The 16,169-nt window shown below is 38.6% G+C and overlaps 2 protein-coding genes across 13 annotated transcripts in view; both read left to right on the plus strand.

Moving 5' to 3' along the window:
* Positions 1 to 8,405, plus strand: part of pik3ap1 (phosphoinositide-3-kinase adaptor protein 1) — a 32,091-nt gene extending 23,686 nt beyond the window's left edge. For all 4 annotated transcript variants that reach the window (XM_058652329.1, XM_058652330.1, XM_058652331.1 and 1 more), the window contains 15 exons: positions 30 to 253; positions 431 to 575; positions 1,557 to 1,699; positions 1,790 to 1,922; positions 2,014 to 2,210; positions 2,885 to 3,053; positions 3,135 to 3,197; positions 3,287 to 3,538; positions 3,707 to 3,763; positions 4,315 to 4,508; positions 4,602 to 4,674; positions 4,832 to 4,987; positions 5,823 to 5,893; positions 7,075 to 7,184; positions 7,716 to 8,405. In XM_058652329.1, coding sequence (XP_058508312.1) covers positions 30 to 253; positions 431 to 575; positions 1,557 to 1,699; positions 1,790 to 1,922; positions 2,014 to 2,210; positions 2,885 to 3,053; positions 3,135 to 3,197; positions 3,287 to 3,538; positions 3,707 to 3,763; positions 4,315 to 4,508; positions 4,602 to 4,674; positions 4,832 to 4,987; positions 5,823 to 5,893; positions 7,075 to 7,184; positions 7,716 to 7,839 — 2,111 coding nt within the window. In that variant the 3' untranslated portion in view covers positions 7,840 to 8,405. The remainder of the gene's footprint in view (positions 1 to 29; positions 254 to 430; positions 576 to 1,556; positions 1,700 to 1,789; positions 1,923 to 2,013; positions 2,211 to 2,884; positions 3,054 to 3,134; positions 3,198 to 3,286; positions 3,539 to 3,706; positions 3,764 to 4,314; positions 4,509 to 4,601; positions 4,675 to 4,831; positions 4,988 to 5,822; positions 5,894 to 7,074; positions 7,185 to 7,715) is intronic.
* Positions 8,406 to 9,102: 697 nt separating this feature from the next.
* LOC131473571 (sorbin and SH3 domain-containing protein 1) overlaps positions 9,103 to 16,169 on the plus strand; it is a 40,859-nt gene continuing 33,792 nt past the window's right edge. For 6 of the 9 annotated variants that reach the window (XM_058650856.1, XM_058650858.1, XM_058650860.1 and 3 more), the window contains exon 1: positions 9,112 to 9,228. The gene's annotated coding sequence lies outside the window, so the exon portion shown is untranslated. Of the gene's footprint in view, positions 9,229 to 16,169 lie in introns of all 9 variants that reach the window. The other 3 variants (XM_058650857.1, XM_058650855.1, XM_058650861.1) reach the window with 3 other exon arrangements.

The raw sequence follows: 16,169 nt of genomic DNA on the forward strand, positions 1-16,169 counted from the left end.
TTCTTTCACTTGGTTTTTTTTTTTTACAGGCAAACGACTCAAGGCTGAACATGATAGCAAAGTTGCACCAGAGTTGCACGTCCTAGCCCCAACTGAAAATCCCACCAATGATAAAACAGAGGAAGTGGTGACAGAGCTGCAAAAACAAACTGTCCAAAATGATGAAGACCCCGTGAGTACGTGGAATTCAGCGAGTGAGGAATCTTCTCACCTCACCTGTCTCACTGTTCAACCAAACAAAGTTCTCTGCGGGGTAAGACTGAAGGAATAATAATAATATTATCAGATCAGAGGTGTAGTTTCAGGGAGCTTCTATGTGTGAGAATGCATCAATTCCCATTTTCTTGCCATAAGAGAGACAATTAAGTACTGACATGTTTCACACATTTATGGTGGTTTGTTAAATCTATCTCTTTCTCTTTTGTTAAAGGAACAGGAGACACTGTTCATCATTTTCAAACAGAAAATAGATCATCAGTTAATACCAGAGGTGGAGTTTTCATCTGAAAGTGGAACTACAAAACGGTTTCCAGGCACCGTTGAGAATGAATACACTTTAAGTGTTGCTGCACCTGGCAAGTACAGTACTATTGTAGTACATGAGATGTATAAGATTTCAAGAAAAGACCTTTAAAAAAACATGTTTAAAAGGTCTTTCACTTGATCTTGTTTTGGTCTCAGACATAGAGGAGTCCACATTTTTAAGGGGCTATAGGTAAGAAATCTAAGTAGAGTTTAAAAGGGAGTACTGCAGGCCGAATAAACACTATCAGAGACTTGAGGTTACTAGTTAGAGGATCTTGCACAAACTCAAAGACAGATCTACACCAAGCTACACTTATACTCCTTTCCATAACATAAACAGGCTGTAAAATATTTTATTTTCGTCTTCCTAGGTGTTCTTGAGTCAAATTTATGATTCATTTTATATTGCATATTTCTTTAAAAAAAAATGGGATTAGCGCAATTAATTCGGCGCTAATTAATTGAGCCGAAGTCCCTAAATACACCAAATTTGTTTTATTTGTGTTCATAAAAAAACAGCCGTGCCTGTGAACTGTGATGTATTTCCAAATGTCACAAATTTAATACAATTTTAAAATGTGTATATATATATATATATATATATATATATATATATACATGTATAGTTTGTGAAAAATAAAAAAAAGAAATTGCCTAGGTTGTGCTGTAGGATATAAGACACTCTATATTGCAAATTTGTATAGCCTCTGTATATTCATGGGGGAAAAAAAACTAAATGTTCTTTGTTCTAAGGGTTAATCATAAAACATTAAATTACTTAATTCAATAAACTTCTTACATATAACACTTTAGATGATGACTGGTCAAAAGCACGACTGATTTCTTTGTTTAGATCGTTATAGTGACTGGATGGAGGAAACAAATCATTTTCAGATATAAGTCATTTGTAGTTACAATGTTTTGTAACTCATAACAGCTACCCAACATCACATGGAGTAAAGTTAGCCTCATAAATGCAGGATATTATGAAGTCAAATTTGAAAAAGGATGTTTTTTTTGTTTTCATGTAGACATGCCTGCTGGAGTGGTCTCACTCACTATGTACACTGACCGTTCTTGTGTCAGCTTGAAGCCTGTTAGATATTATACCAGTATGGTTGAAGTCAGTCGGTTAATTGAGAATGCCACTGATCCTGTTAACTTCATCTGTCAGGTGAGCCACCATGTCATAATGTTATACAGCATTGCTGGCTAGTTTTGTACCTGTCAAAGTTATCTCACTTCCTTTTTTTTTTACTTTCAGGCCTTCAACTTCACAAGCAATATGACAGAATCAGTAGACAACACATTAACTGACTCATTTAAATCCAGAATGCCTGAAACTGGTCTTCACTTGTTTGGAATCAGACAGCTTGAAGAAAACAATATGGGGGCATGTGAGTACAATACTACTGATCTGCCGCTGTTGCACTTGCACCTTGTCTATCTTATGAATGGCTGTATTTGGTTGATTTTTTTTGTGTGCAGATCAGCGTGATGTGGAGCTTCCCACACTGCTCCACTTTGCTGCCAAGTACGGCCTGAAAAAGCTGACCACCATTCTCCTCAGATGTCCAGGAGCTCTGCAGGCTTACAGTGTGATGAACAAGTATGGAGACTACCCAAACAAGCTGGCAGAAAAGAGCGGCTTCTTAGATCTCAGACAGTACATGGATGAATTTGTAGTAAGTCTCTTGTGTTTTTATGAGGTATCTAATTGTGTGTCGGATATTTTTCTCTCGCAGTCTTGCTGAATTTAAATGTGCAAATCATCTGGACTTACCACTATTTCTGAGGTGACATGATAGTTTAATGTGATATCTGTTAAGTCAGCAACTGGTAGAGATTGAAAATGAAAGTGTAAATGCTTTAAAGCGGTCATGTAGAATTTTGATATGTTGAGAGGAGACTACAATGCAACCATAACTAAGAGTAAAAACATTGTATTAGTATCCACCAACAGACTGTATGACAGAAAGGGAGTGGGACATTGTCTGCCATCAACTTCCTCTCTGCTTTCAGTCGTCTATATTTTATAGTATCTCCACTGAAGACCCTCATGTTTTTTTTCTGGTGGAGACATTTTTGAGAGTGGTAGTGAGGTTATTTGTTATTCAGTAACATTCCAGCGCTTATTCAGATTCAGCTGCCTTCCTTCCTCTGCTGGCAACCTTTGAGTTGAAGTTCTACGACATTACTACATTATTGGGTATCAGTGAAAGCTCTGTTTCAATTTAACATGTTTGCCTAATCTCTGATAGCGTATTCACAAATATTGTGTGTACTACCTCAAAGACATGCAGTAAGTCTGTGCCGTTTGGATTCAGCGTCTGCCTGCTCTCTGTGTTCAAATCTATAGGAGACGGCTGACATGCTCAGGTCTCACTTTGAGGACACTGAGAACAGTGAAGAGGTGTATGAACTCATGTCAACTGCATCTCAAGACATCATGATGAAGTACTCGGGTTGTTCAGAGGACATATATGAGTCAATGCTGGCGATGAACCCTGAATGTGCAGAGGACCTCTGTAAGATTAACATGGTTTTATTTGAAGCTACAATGCTAATGACAAGGCTGTTACTGATGACCACTGTGTTGTTTTTATCAGATGAGGTGATGAATGCAGTTGATGAGAATCCTGAGGAAGCTCTTCTTAGGACATTTTTCAAAGGTAAGCATACAAACATGTTTTAGAGTCACAACATTTAATAGAGATATTATATTCTGTATATGAGAATGTGGTGGTACTTTATTCCCCAGCAAAACCTCACTGCAGTCAAATCCAGGACAACAGTGAGCAGCAAAAAGGTCAAGAAGAAGAAAAGGATGAGGAAGAAGAGGAGGATCCTTACAACATCTTCCTAGAGGATATCTATGATATTGTGGATACAAATAGTACATATACCCCAGGAATTCAGAATCGTCCACCAGCTCCAATCCCAAGACATGAAGGCGGGCCTGACCCTGAGCCGGAGCCGGAGCCAAAAACGACTCTTACCTACATCTCTAGAGGTACGTATGTCTGTGAAGATTCTCAGTCATTCAAGTCATTGTAATCTTCAGAAGTTAGTTATGAACAAGTGGACTGGTTTACTAAAGTCGAAGACATCTCTACACGTATTTTGCAGTGTGTTTTTTATACAAAAGTGGTGACTTTATTTTTTAAAAATTTGTTTACAGTTTTTTCAGAAAAAAGTACATCCCAGCATGCAACAATGGCAACTGGATATCCTGCAGGTAAGCAAAATTGTTAATCCTTTTTTCTAAATAAAGGGAGAGTGATTTTTGGATTGAATATAGAAAAAATGTTTGAGCACAGTAGATTATCATATGTAGTTAAGATTATCTTTTACATTTCCTCAGTTACTGTATCTGACACTGGCTGAGAGGCAGGGTACATGCTTCACCAGTTATCAGTCTATCACAGCCACAGAGACATGTCTTTGGACTGTCTGACCAAACCATGACACATTTCTTCTTATAATTGCTATTTTTAATCAGTTTTTTTAATGAGGAAAGCCTAAAAGTCATAACAATTTATACTATACAAGACTTGTCCAAAAGAAAAACAAAGTTTTAAATAAAAATGAAATCAAAGACAAAACTCTAAAAACAGGACATACTACTACTACTACTACTAATTCTACTAATATTTGTGCATATCACCTTCCAGTATAACTGATTTTTGTTGAATTTGCACAAGTAGTGCATCCTTGTGCCTATAGCTTTACATGTTTCACCATGACAAATTTCACCCATGCAGACTGACATCTTTTCCATTTATTCAGTGCGGCCTGTCGTGGACATCCCAGCATCTGTTCATGATCCCTATGCTGGGATGAAGACCCCTGGACAGAGGCAGCTCATATCCCTTCAGGAGAGGGTGAAAGTGGGGGAAATAACTGTGAATGAAGCTGTCCAAGAGTTCAAGGCATGGCAATTTGACCATGAAGGGAGGGCACATTCCATACGCTATCAGCAGGTAGATCTGCTGTACCGACACCATGGTCTGTTAGCTGTGTATTAATGGTCAAGGAGTTGATCTGTGTTCATGTGTGCTTCTTTTTTGCCTAAGGAAAATCTGAAGAAATTACGAGATAGCATCACAAGGCGCCACAAGGAGCGAGAGAAGACAGGAAAGGAGCTTGGTAGATAATTATCTTTGAATACATTTATTTATACATTTATTGTACCTATAGAATATCTCCATGATGGACTGAATATCTTGTTGATATAAAATGATGTATGAGCACAATACAGCATTGTTTTCAAAGCTCATATTTATCTTTGTCTATTCACTCTTAGATTATGAGATAAGTGCTCCACTGCAGAGGAACTCCAGTGCCACTTTCGAGTGTGCAGTGTATGAGTCAGGACCCAGAGTGGTGGCTCAGCCCCCTCCTGTCACTCATCCTATTCAGAGAGGAGCCTGGAAGACAGGTAGCACATCCAGCACATCCAGTAAGTTGAAAATGTTTATTTTCCATTTACCTGCAGTGCATTTAACTCTATAATCCTTCATCCACTAAACTTGAGCAATATCTTCACATAAATCCTGTTTTGGTGGTGCACATTTCAGTGATGTAATTCACTCTCTTAACAATTTTTCTATGGATTTAGATTGTAATAAATGGGAGAAAGAACATGGAAAACAAACCTCTTTGGACATATAATAGCATTAGGTGTTTGGTTTTATGGGGATTCATACATGTTGTGTTTATTTTGGACATTGTGTCAGATTAAGTCCTTCATGCATTCACTTATTTAAAGGCAAAACTCTACATGAGACTTCAGTGAAAAGATTTATCTATATGCCCTTAGAAAGCAGGTGTAAAATATTACAATTTGCCTGATATGTTATGGCGTATAGTTCCGCTTAAAAATATCATCATTCATCAGAAGAAACATGACTTCCCCACAATCAGGTTACAAACTAGCAGGGTCTCATCAAAGACAATACACTTAAACATACTTAACACCCATTTTAAGTCATCTTAATTCATTTTCATTATTATTTAAAATAGAGCTTCCACTTTGTACCTTTTTTTTAACAAAAGGGTTCTTAGAAATGAAAGAAAATGTAACTAATTTTCATTTTAACTGAACAAGCCTTCTGCCTGTCTCTTGTCTACAGCCTTCTCGTCTACTTAATACAACTCAAATAGCTCATGCATACATGATATTTTTATTGGTTTTTATTGGCGGTCTTGTGACATAATTAATCACAAGTGCTAACCTCAGTGTCTGCAATGGTTTGCCTTCTTGCCACATGAACCTATTTTTTTCTTTACTTCAGGTACTGAAAGCAACAGACTTAGCACTCACAGTGCCTTCAGCTGCAGCAGTGGCACAGAGCCTGATCTAGAGGTGAGTCCAAAGTGAAATCAAAAGTCCTTGCAATTTTAATTCACATAAGTAGTAACACGTAGTAACACTGGGCAAAATGTTGCAGTTGGACCTTCCTTTCTTATGTGGCCTGCACTTATTCTGCAGTGACTTCTTTCCTTCTTCTGAACCGGAAATACACTGTTTTAGTATACAGTATCATGTGCAAATGACACAAACTGCAAGACCCACATTTTGCTCTGTTGTGAAATCTTTGAATCTTGACTAGCATTGCTCAATACTTCCTCCGAATTCACTGTTATTCACATTACCTCACACACCTACTTATATCACATGAATCTTAGTGTACAACCACAATGGTCTATTATATGAATCGTTTGAGAATTTGTCAATTTTATTTATAAAGCCAGACATCACACACACAGTTTGTTTCGAAGGGCTTTGCAGTCTGTACAAAGTGACACCCTCTGTCCTTAGACCCTCACATCAAGTGAGGAAAAACTAAAATGGGAGAAACCTTACGATGAGCCACAGAGGAGGGATCCCTCTTACGGGACGGACAGTAGGCGTCACATGTACAGAAACAAGTTCAGCAGATTACAAAAAAAACAACACATTTACAAAGAGAAGCTAATAGAAGAGAGGCACATGGTCACAATACAGTAAAATCAAAAATATTATTAATTAAGAATTACAGGGGAAATGGGAAATGGAAACACTTTGGTGAAGGATGAAGAATTTGGCAACCCAAGCAGAACGAAACCACCAAACACTGTGGATGTCTGGAAGAGGACAGACCACAGAGATAATTATTCCAATATAATTTAGAAGATTGCAGAATATTGAATAATCGTTGTAATCGATCAAAGATGTGAGGAGTCTAAAACTGCATGGCCTCCTTTCTAAAATAAATGTAGATATGTGTTTAACTTGCTATTTTCTGTACTGGTACACATTTGTTTAAGTGATTATGTGGTCTAGGAAATGTCAGAAAATAAAACCCAAGTCTGTATCAGTTTTCTTCTGTATCTGTCTCTCTAATATCTAATGATTTTTTTTTTATATTACTGATAAGACAGAGATCAGGAAGCAAAGAGTATGTTGGGGCTTTAAAGACATAGTAATACAAGAATGAATTTGTCCAAAAGTTTTATTTTCAAGAGCTTTAAGGGTTGTGCACGTTTGTTTGTTGTTTCTTAAAGGACACATTAGAAAATGTTCCACCTCTTCCACCACCACCACGGCATTTGCGGCAATCTGATGCTACAGCCATCATTCCTCCACCCAGGATTCCTCCACGAATCCCAGACAGGTCAGTCCAAAGCCGAAAATACAGTATACACATAATAAATGCACACATAAATAAACAGTTTGTACAGATACAACAGCAATTATAATAGAGATGTATAAGATTTTTGCTGAGTGACAGAAACGGACAGAGAGATAATTTAAGAATGTGTTGGCAGCAGTGAGTAAAACACAGAAAAAAGGAGAAAAAGGCAGTGTAATTCACAGCCGTGCATTAGGCAGGAAATCGGTGTCAGAAAGTGATAAAAGTGCTGATGTTTATGGTGTGTATATATATACAAATAAGGGTTGAAATAAAATACAGGAGGTCTTATTCTAAGTAAAACAACATTTATAAAAAGTGACGTTATCACTTACCAAGAACTGTTTACTTTTAGATAAATGCTAAAGTTTAAAACACTACTTTTAGTCTGGGAGTATAAAATGTGTCATGATTGGTGCTGCCTTTTTTTTTCATGATCACAAAGTGTTGATCACAGTTTCCTGAGGCGTCATTGCATCAGTCGCTGAACTAAGAGCACTTTCTTTCTTGTAGAGTGCCAGATAAGGCGTTGCACGAGCGCTACATAGCCTTCCCCACACGAGCACTTCCTCAAATACCCTCTAACAGACCATCAGGCTCAGCGCCACCGCCTCCTGTACCTCGCCGTCTACGGTGATCAACACATGTTCACCTTTGCTGGGTTATGTTAAAGGTTATTTTCTTGGATGTGACATCTGTAAGCAATTTAAAGAAAATAATCCACGCAAAGAGATGGGTGTTTGTTTCCTTTTGTTTGTATTTTTGTTATGAATAGTATTATAATTTTTATTAAATGTATATGTACCTGTTTGTATGCATGTGTGAGTCATATTTAGTACATGTTGTCTTTTTAGTGTAAAACTTTAAAATGCTGTGATACAATAATAAAACATATGGCTCATGTATTTATGTGCTCAATCGAGGGAAAGCCACATTATTTGTTTTATTTTATTCACTAGAGGACGTTCCACTTTTATTGATTGTGATTTTATTATGCTTTTATTTCTTAAAGGACTTTAATAGTGGTAGTGATATTTCCTCATGTCACTTGCATAATAGGAAGGAAGTGTCCTTATATGGATCTGTCTTTTTTTTCTTTTTTCTCACAAGGAAATATTTTATTTCCGCTTATTTCTTTTCAGTCACTATCACCATGTATTCCATCCTTATTTATATTGACTCCATTAAAATCAGTATCAATTTATGTTTTGTGCAGTATGATGTTTGGTCACTTGATGGTGCTCAATATGTTCTGTCTGCTCTATGAAGTTGCATTGCCATATTTTCCGTGTATATAACAGATCAGACAAATGAACCTTCAGTGTCTCCTCGGCAAGTGTCTTCACAACAAGTGAGTAGAAGGATGTCTTCAAAGTCTGAGAGAGTGTCAAGTAAGTTCTGGTCAAAACATTCAACATAAAATCCAAACTGCGAGACTTTGAATGTACACATAAATAATAAGAAGGCTCATTGGAAATTTTCTTTACATTTCGATTCACTTTTGCTGTGATAAGCAGATTAGAAATGTATAAATCTGTTAGATGTATATATATAGATATATATATATATGCATGTATATATATATATGTATATGTATATATATATATGTATATGTATATATATATATATATATATATATATATATATATATATATATATATATATATATGTATGTCAGCTGATTGTGTTGGTTTCATGAACCCCAACTCACTTTGCCTGCAAACTGTATGTCTTTAAGTCAAAGTATGTTAAACTGGCAGCAGCAACAACAGCTCAAAGGTTTGTTTCCTGTTTTGGGGACTTTTGTGCTTTTATTGTGAAGGGACAGCAATGCTCAGCGCGTGTGTGTTGACGCAGCCGGGACCGTTTGGTTGGTTGTGACAGGACTCAGTGGTGTTAGAGCAGCAGAGGAGGAGAGGAGAGGGACACCGTGAACATACACACACACGCGGAGAGAGAGAGTGCAGTGGAGTGTGTCTGCATCAGCAGCGAGGAGACGACGACACTGGATTACCATCACACACAGGTAAAGCATGTCCTCATCTGCTGATGCCAAGTCTTTTTTTTTATGTATCTACGTCATTTTTACACCTTCATTTCTCTCTTGGCACCAGAACAGCTGACTTTGTGTTTATGTTGTAATGTAGGATGCAAACAGCAGCACCTACCACTGAATGCATTTTATTTATGGATCATTCAGTCCCTGTTCCTGCCAATTCAGCAGATTCAGTCAAATATAAAGTGTCAGTCTATTTATTTTTTCTTTATTTCTTTATTTTTTTTTTTTTTTAAATGTTGCCCCTCAACAGCAGATGGACAGAGGCTCTAGCTGTGGGACAGGACACTTACTGCAGCAAAGACTGATCCATTCAGTGCAAATGCAGCCCGCATGGGTGCCGCACTCTTTTTTACACCACATTGAATTCTGTCTATCATCATTTTTGGGTTTTGGGGGTTTTTTGTAATCCACCCTCTGTGGTGCTGATGTCTCTGTAAGTTGTGAGCAGCAGTGAAGTGTCACTCTCGTGTCATTGTGATTCAGAGTGGAGCAGACTGTGCTGCTACTCCACACGCATACAATAAAAGGCTGTGGCATCAGGAGCAGCTTGCTCATAATGCCATGCATATAATGCGGCACGGACGTGCTGGAGAATAGTTTAATGACACTGTCATGTCCTCACTGTGTTGTCGGGTCAGACTGTAACGTGTGGGCATATGTGATGAGGTTATTTCATAGGTGAACTGCAGAAGTGAGTGGTGGGAGCAGGAGCTGTGGTTGTTGCACAGTTGCTGTGTAGGAGAACTGCATTGTTATGTGGTCATAAAACAGCCTGCAATGTTGTTTATTTTCCACCTATTTCAGTGGATTTATTTTTGTGAGTCAGCAGCGGTGTTGTGTAACTGCACAGTAGTGCTGGACATGAATGCAAAACTCCACGTTAGTCTGAAAAAACAGGTCTGACTGAGGCCCAAATAATGAACGGCATGTGACACGAGCAACTGCCTTCCAGCACACGAGTGCAAGACAAACAGGAAGACAGTGTGTAACGTAAAAGCAACTGGATAAACTTTAGGGATGAGGGACGAGTAACAAATAGGTTGGATAAATAAGTGGTTACATGAGTTGTGAATCCTTCAGGTTTCCCAGACTTTGACATTTACACTTCAGTTTTTATAAAATGCTGGTAAATGAATGAAACGCAGCACATGTATTTTTCTCTGCCTGTGTTTTCATTTGTGATTTTACTACGTTTTTTCCTGTTCAGTTCTCTGAGTCACTCCTCCGTCACTGATCTGTCCTTTCCCTTTGAAACTCTGCACATGCCCGTGTGTTTTCATTCATGATTTGACTACTACGATCATTTCTTCTGTTTTTTGTTTTCGCCTACTCCACACAGTCCTTGAAACAGGACGCGACACAAGCGTGTTTAAATATTAACCCCAGCACAAATAATTAATCAAAGAGCTCAGAGTACAGAGTCAAAGCAGTTTGACTGATTTCCCCAAAACTACCAGTTTCACTGTGTTGTAATATGCATGATTTCAGACTGGACACAGCTCTTATAGAGATACTGTATCTGGACAATGTTTGCTCACAAGGAACACAGTGCATCCATGACTTCATGTCAAAGGACTTTGTGTATGTTTACCCAAACCTCAAAGAGTTGTCCTTAATGTTATATCTCATTGAAAGAGTAGTTGTTAAGCTCCCTGAAGGCACAGCAGAAGCAGTGCTTACCTCTGAAATACTTGTTTTTCAGGCTCATGAGAGTATTGACTCAGCTGTAGTCGCGCATTGTATGAAGCAGGCTCCTGGTTTACAGCGTGTGAGCAAAGGAGCTGTAGGTGTTTACACAGAGATAGTGATGGGTTTGCATGTGTAAATGGAACAGATACATTCGTCATGTGTTTGGTACCCAGTCAGTCAGTCAGTCCAACCACTGTGACCTTTTGCACATACCAGTTGTTCACCACTTAGATCAAGTCAAGCATGAAGCAGCATCTATCAGCGTACGTGCTGTTTATCTTTCAGAGGTAGATTAACTGCCCTTTAAGGTTTAAGAGGGATTTTCTTTCTAAACTAATCTAAATTTCCAGAATAAAGCATGTGAAGTTGTAATGTTGGTGTTAGATGTTGACCACAACATCAAATTTTTTTAAAAAAAAGAAAAAAAATCAAGGTCATAGTGTTGCATTTCGAGTCTTTTACTAACTGATAACCTGTAGAGAAGGGATGGGACCTGTTGGTATGAACCAAGCGCGGTTAATATTTTATGAACTTGTTCAGAGTCACGTTACATAGATCCCCCCAGATTTGTGAGGGGTGACCCTCAGAGACATAAATCTCAATTTTAAAGATTTGCCAAAAGCACACATTTTTGCTCTTGTTTTGCTAAGATAAACCAAATTTAGTCAGGACTTAATTATGTCCCATTATATTATAAATAATTAACATTTTTTTTCTATGTGGAATTACCTCCCATTCACATGCTTATGTAATTCAAAGTTAACCTGGATGACAGTAAGAATACTCAATGTCATTCTTGTTTCCTAAGGCTTGCAGAGTTTTGTTTTTAAATCAGCTTTATTCATGGGCCTAAGTGTACTTCATGGATTCTAACTGCGTGTAGCAAAGTAGGATAGAAGCAGCTCCATGTACAAAAACCTTTGTAGTGAGTATCCTTGTCTGCTAAACAACGGATGGCATCGAATCAGGCCGGATGTTTCAGCGAGACACCAGGTTTCTGTTTTCACTCCATGTTAATGTTACAACAGGTTGCTTAGCAACCCCACCACCACCATCACCCCCCCCCCCCCCCCCATCTACTGACTTTCTCCATCTGCTGCCATTGGCTGAAGTGGCTCGTGAAGTGAAGTGTTATGCTTTGGCTTTTCAAGGTCCATGGCACAAAGAAGCCCCCTGATCATGGACGCATGTAAACAAGGCAGTGAAAAGACAATTTATGCTTTGGTGATTGATTTAAGCAGCAGCAGCAAACCCCTCCTCCTCCCTCACCACCTCCTCCACCACCACAGCGTCTCCCCTGTGTTATGTCTCAGCACCTGATGGAAAACAACAGCATCATGACAGTGTTTGGCAGACATTTTAATAGGAAAACACATGTTCATGTTCATCACCACAAGAAACGGAACTACCAAGAGACACTCATGCGCTGCCGCTTCATAAATGACTCCCGACGAAATGTGATTAACCGCACTGAAAACCTGATATCTGTGTTGCCAGCTGTGAAGTCGGGCTGTTATTGCTGGAGGAGCCTGTGGCGTTTGTGTCTGGGTGTGACATGACGGGTCCGACTGGGCCCAGCATTCCTGAAAAAGACAGATGATGGGGGGACTTGCTGGGGTCCTGCTGCACGCACATTTCACACGAGGATACCTTCAGAGCACTTAAAATTGCAGGATTATCACATTGCTGTTTATATTCATGTTTAGCCACCATATCCTATGACTCAATTATCAAGTGGTCCTGTCACATACAGGCGCTCGGAGAGTTATATTAGGGAACACAACTCAGAGCTTCCAGTCCACGCTGGGGTGAAACTATCCAGCCGAGATGAGGAAACACTTTAAGCACTCTCTCAGACGGCGATTTGAATTGTCATTGCAGCTCGCCTAATGTGCAGTCCACCCTATTATCTAAGCTAGGAGGAATCTCTTGTGCACAGCTGAGCTCATTATCTGGTGATGACACTTAATGCCTTTGATGTGGATTAAGTCTCCCAGACTGCATTTACACTGCAGGCCTTGATGTGCAATTCTGATATGTTGCCCTTTTTTTTTTTTATGACCCACATCTGGATTTTGGATTCGCACAGGTTTACCCACTGGTTTGTTACTGAACTGGAAATTTTCAGGCCCAAATGGAAGTGAAAGTGGTGTTATTTTGAAATCCTCACCCCAAAGGCTTAAAAGGTATAGAGTCCACTGGTTTGGGCCCTCATCCACCATGGCACTAGTCATTTCCCATTTCTTAACCAAAATAATTGGGATACACAATATTTTTGTGATGACTGAAACAAACAATGTTTTAGATGTTTTTTAGATTCTTAAACTTTCAGGCCTCCGTCTCGACTTACAGTGGACAGAAACACTGCAGATAGGATAAATATTGTTTAGGGTAATTTTCATGTAATTTTTCTGAAACAATTACTCGATGAATCCATTTTTGAACAATTTCTAAATGAATCGTCAACTATATTTTGATAATTGATTCATCGGCTTCAGTGTTTTGAAGTTTTCAGATTTTTCAGCTTCTTAAATGTGTATATTTTCCTGTTTATTTGCTCCTTATGACAAAGAAATCATTACATGAATAGTTTTTCTTTGTGGACAGAACAAGACACTGAGAACATCATCATTTTCAGGTTTGAAAAACACTGATCAACACTGATCTGCAGTCTTTTAAGTGAAAAATAATGACCTTAAATAAGATCATAATAAGTCACGAGGAAGATGAAGCTCCCAATAGTGACACTGAAAAAATATGTATGTATGTTGGTGTGTTAGACAGAATTTACAAGTCACTAACATTGAAATATTAATGATTTTATTATCAATAGAAAATCAATATGATTAACTTATTTTAAGGGCTTTTTGTCAAGCGGTTAATAATATCAACTTCATAGTTGATAGATACTTATATATATATATATATGTATTGTATATAGTTCATAGAGATTTGTGCCACATGGGAGGAAAGGATCAGAATTAGGTCAAACTTGCACCATGTAAAATTAAATGCCAAATTAAATGCCACTATAGCTTGAGAAATGTCTCTTTATTAAGGCTGCAACAATTAATCAACTGCAGCTTCTCAAATGTAAATATTTAATAAATGGAATACTTGAAGTCATCAGTTTAAAGGTCATGAAAGTTCACTGGTGTTACCAGTGTTGTGCCAATTCATGCTTTAAAAATCTAGCTCAAGTTGTTATCCTTGAATTAGACTAAACTGTGTCACATAGTAATGCCTCATCAATTAAAAAACCTATTTAAACCGAAAATACTAAACTGATGTTCAGTAAATAGGCGTCCTTCTCATCCATCACCCCAAAACAATTTCCCCTCATAAATGAATGATTGTATATCCCTGTGGAACAGAAGTTAGTTACTGATGTCGGTGCACAATTTACATAAAAACAGGTTTTGTTTGCCCAAGTCTTCACTTGTGTATAAAGCTGTTTCAAATGTTCAAGCACATTGTCTTCAGCTATTTCTATGGAGTCATGCAGCACATCGTAGAACAGCGTGGTGAAATGTTCACTCTTGTGTGGATGAATGCCACTCACGATCACATTTTGTTCAATTTCGTTCAAAGAAGGACATTCATTAGAGCCACAAACACCTACTGCACAATTTACCAAAACATTGACATTGAGCAAACACGCTCATCATTTTTCTTTCCAAATATGTCACTCACTGTTATGACTATCCCCATCAAGATGACCTCCTTATTTGCTCATGGGCTTTTCTCTATTTTACCTTTTCACTCGACGACGCCACCGCCCACAAAAGTAAACTCTGAGAGTCACCACAGATCAACTTGAATATTCAACTGTGAATGTTTATCCTCACTCGGGCTCTGTGAGTCACATTTCCTCTGCTGTAGGAGTGAGACGCCTGTAGCTCCTACTGTGAAGATGCATCACCCTGAGTAAACGCAGGGCTGTTTGGTCCATGTCACCAGCTGCAGCCTTCCTTCACATGTGCCAGCCAAGTGTTTCCTGTCAGGGGGGGATCTGACCATGGTCACATGCAGTACCTGTCAGGACTTTTCAAACACTGCCAGCCATTTCTCCCTGGCTCGATGTGATGAATGCTTTTGTTTTTTTTTCCCTCTCTCTGACACTAAAAGATGTACAGTAAACTTGAACTGTCTTTTTTCATGATGTGAAGCTCAAAGAATTCAAAGGTTAACTCATGGAATCTGGGCTTAAATTCCAGCCCTTATCAACATGAACGTATAATCCCGCTCTGAGGCCCGTAATGGCTGCGGTGTGTAGGTTACATACATTTCCTTTTATGCTGCCGTTGTTTGAAATGAACTTCAAATAGCTGGGTGGAGGAATGTGTAGAATCCCAGGCTGTTGTCCAGCGTGGAAGCTGTTTATGGAAGAGAGTTGGCGCGGGTAGAGGGGGGGGTAGGTGGGGGTCTCCTCTCAATTAAGAGGCTAAGCCGCTGCTCCGGAGCAGCCCTTCATAGCCATGTTTGGAGCTGTTTGGTGGGATTCACGCTCAGCGCTGGAAAAGCTTCTCCCCTCTGTGCCATTTGTTGACAAAGCAGAAGTCAAACGGTGTTATGTAACGGCCGTTTGTCTCCGACCATGGTACAGCTGAGCATGTGATGAGAGCTCTTTTGTGTTAACATTGCAGAGACCGCTTGTGTGACACACATCATAGTTGGTGACACCCGGCGTTTGTTCAGATGTGGCCGACAGAGAGAACCTGGAGCCTGATTCAGACAAAGTGATACCATATTTACTATGTTAGATGATTATTCTGCGTAGTTGTTGCAAGACGGACGTTTTTCACTGTCTATATTTAATTTCATTGTTTTATAATGTGTCTTGCAAATTAAGTTTGGAAGGTGTGGCTGGTCACACAGCTGGAGTCTGGGTTTCATTTAAGAGAGAAATCATTCATTATTTAATTTGATTTTAATTTGATTTTAATTTGATTTTAAAGGTAACATTTTAGAGTGATGCTGATCCAAGATTTTCCTTCCCAGAGCTAAATATGACTCTGCACACTAGCAGCTTGTTTGAAATGATAAATACTAACATCTCTGATGCTCAAAAGCAACATTTTGTTGTTAAATTAAAGTTGTCACTTTAGGAAAGACGGGCTGGTTGTTTGCTTCTGCTCCTGTTTTCTTATTATTATCGTTAATACACAAACGATAGAGTAATACTGATCTTGTGCCTTAAGTTTTATTATTCTTATCAT

Source organism: Solea solea, chromosome 15 (assembly GCF_958295425.1).
Source record: "Solea solea chromosome 15, fSolSol10.1, whole genome shotgun sequence".
Taxonomy (NCBI): Eukaryota; Metazoa; Chordata; class Actinopteri; order Pleuronectiformes; family Soleidae; genus Solea; species Solea solea.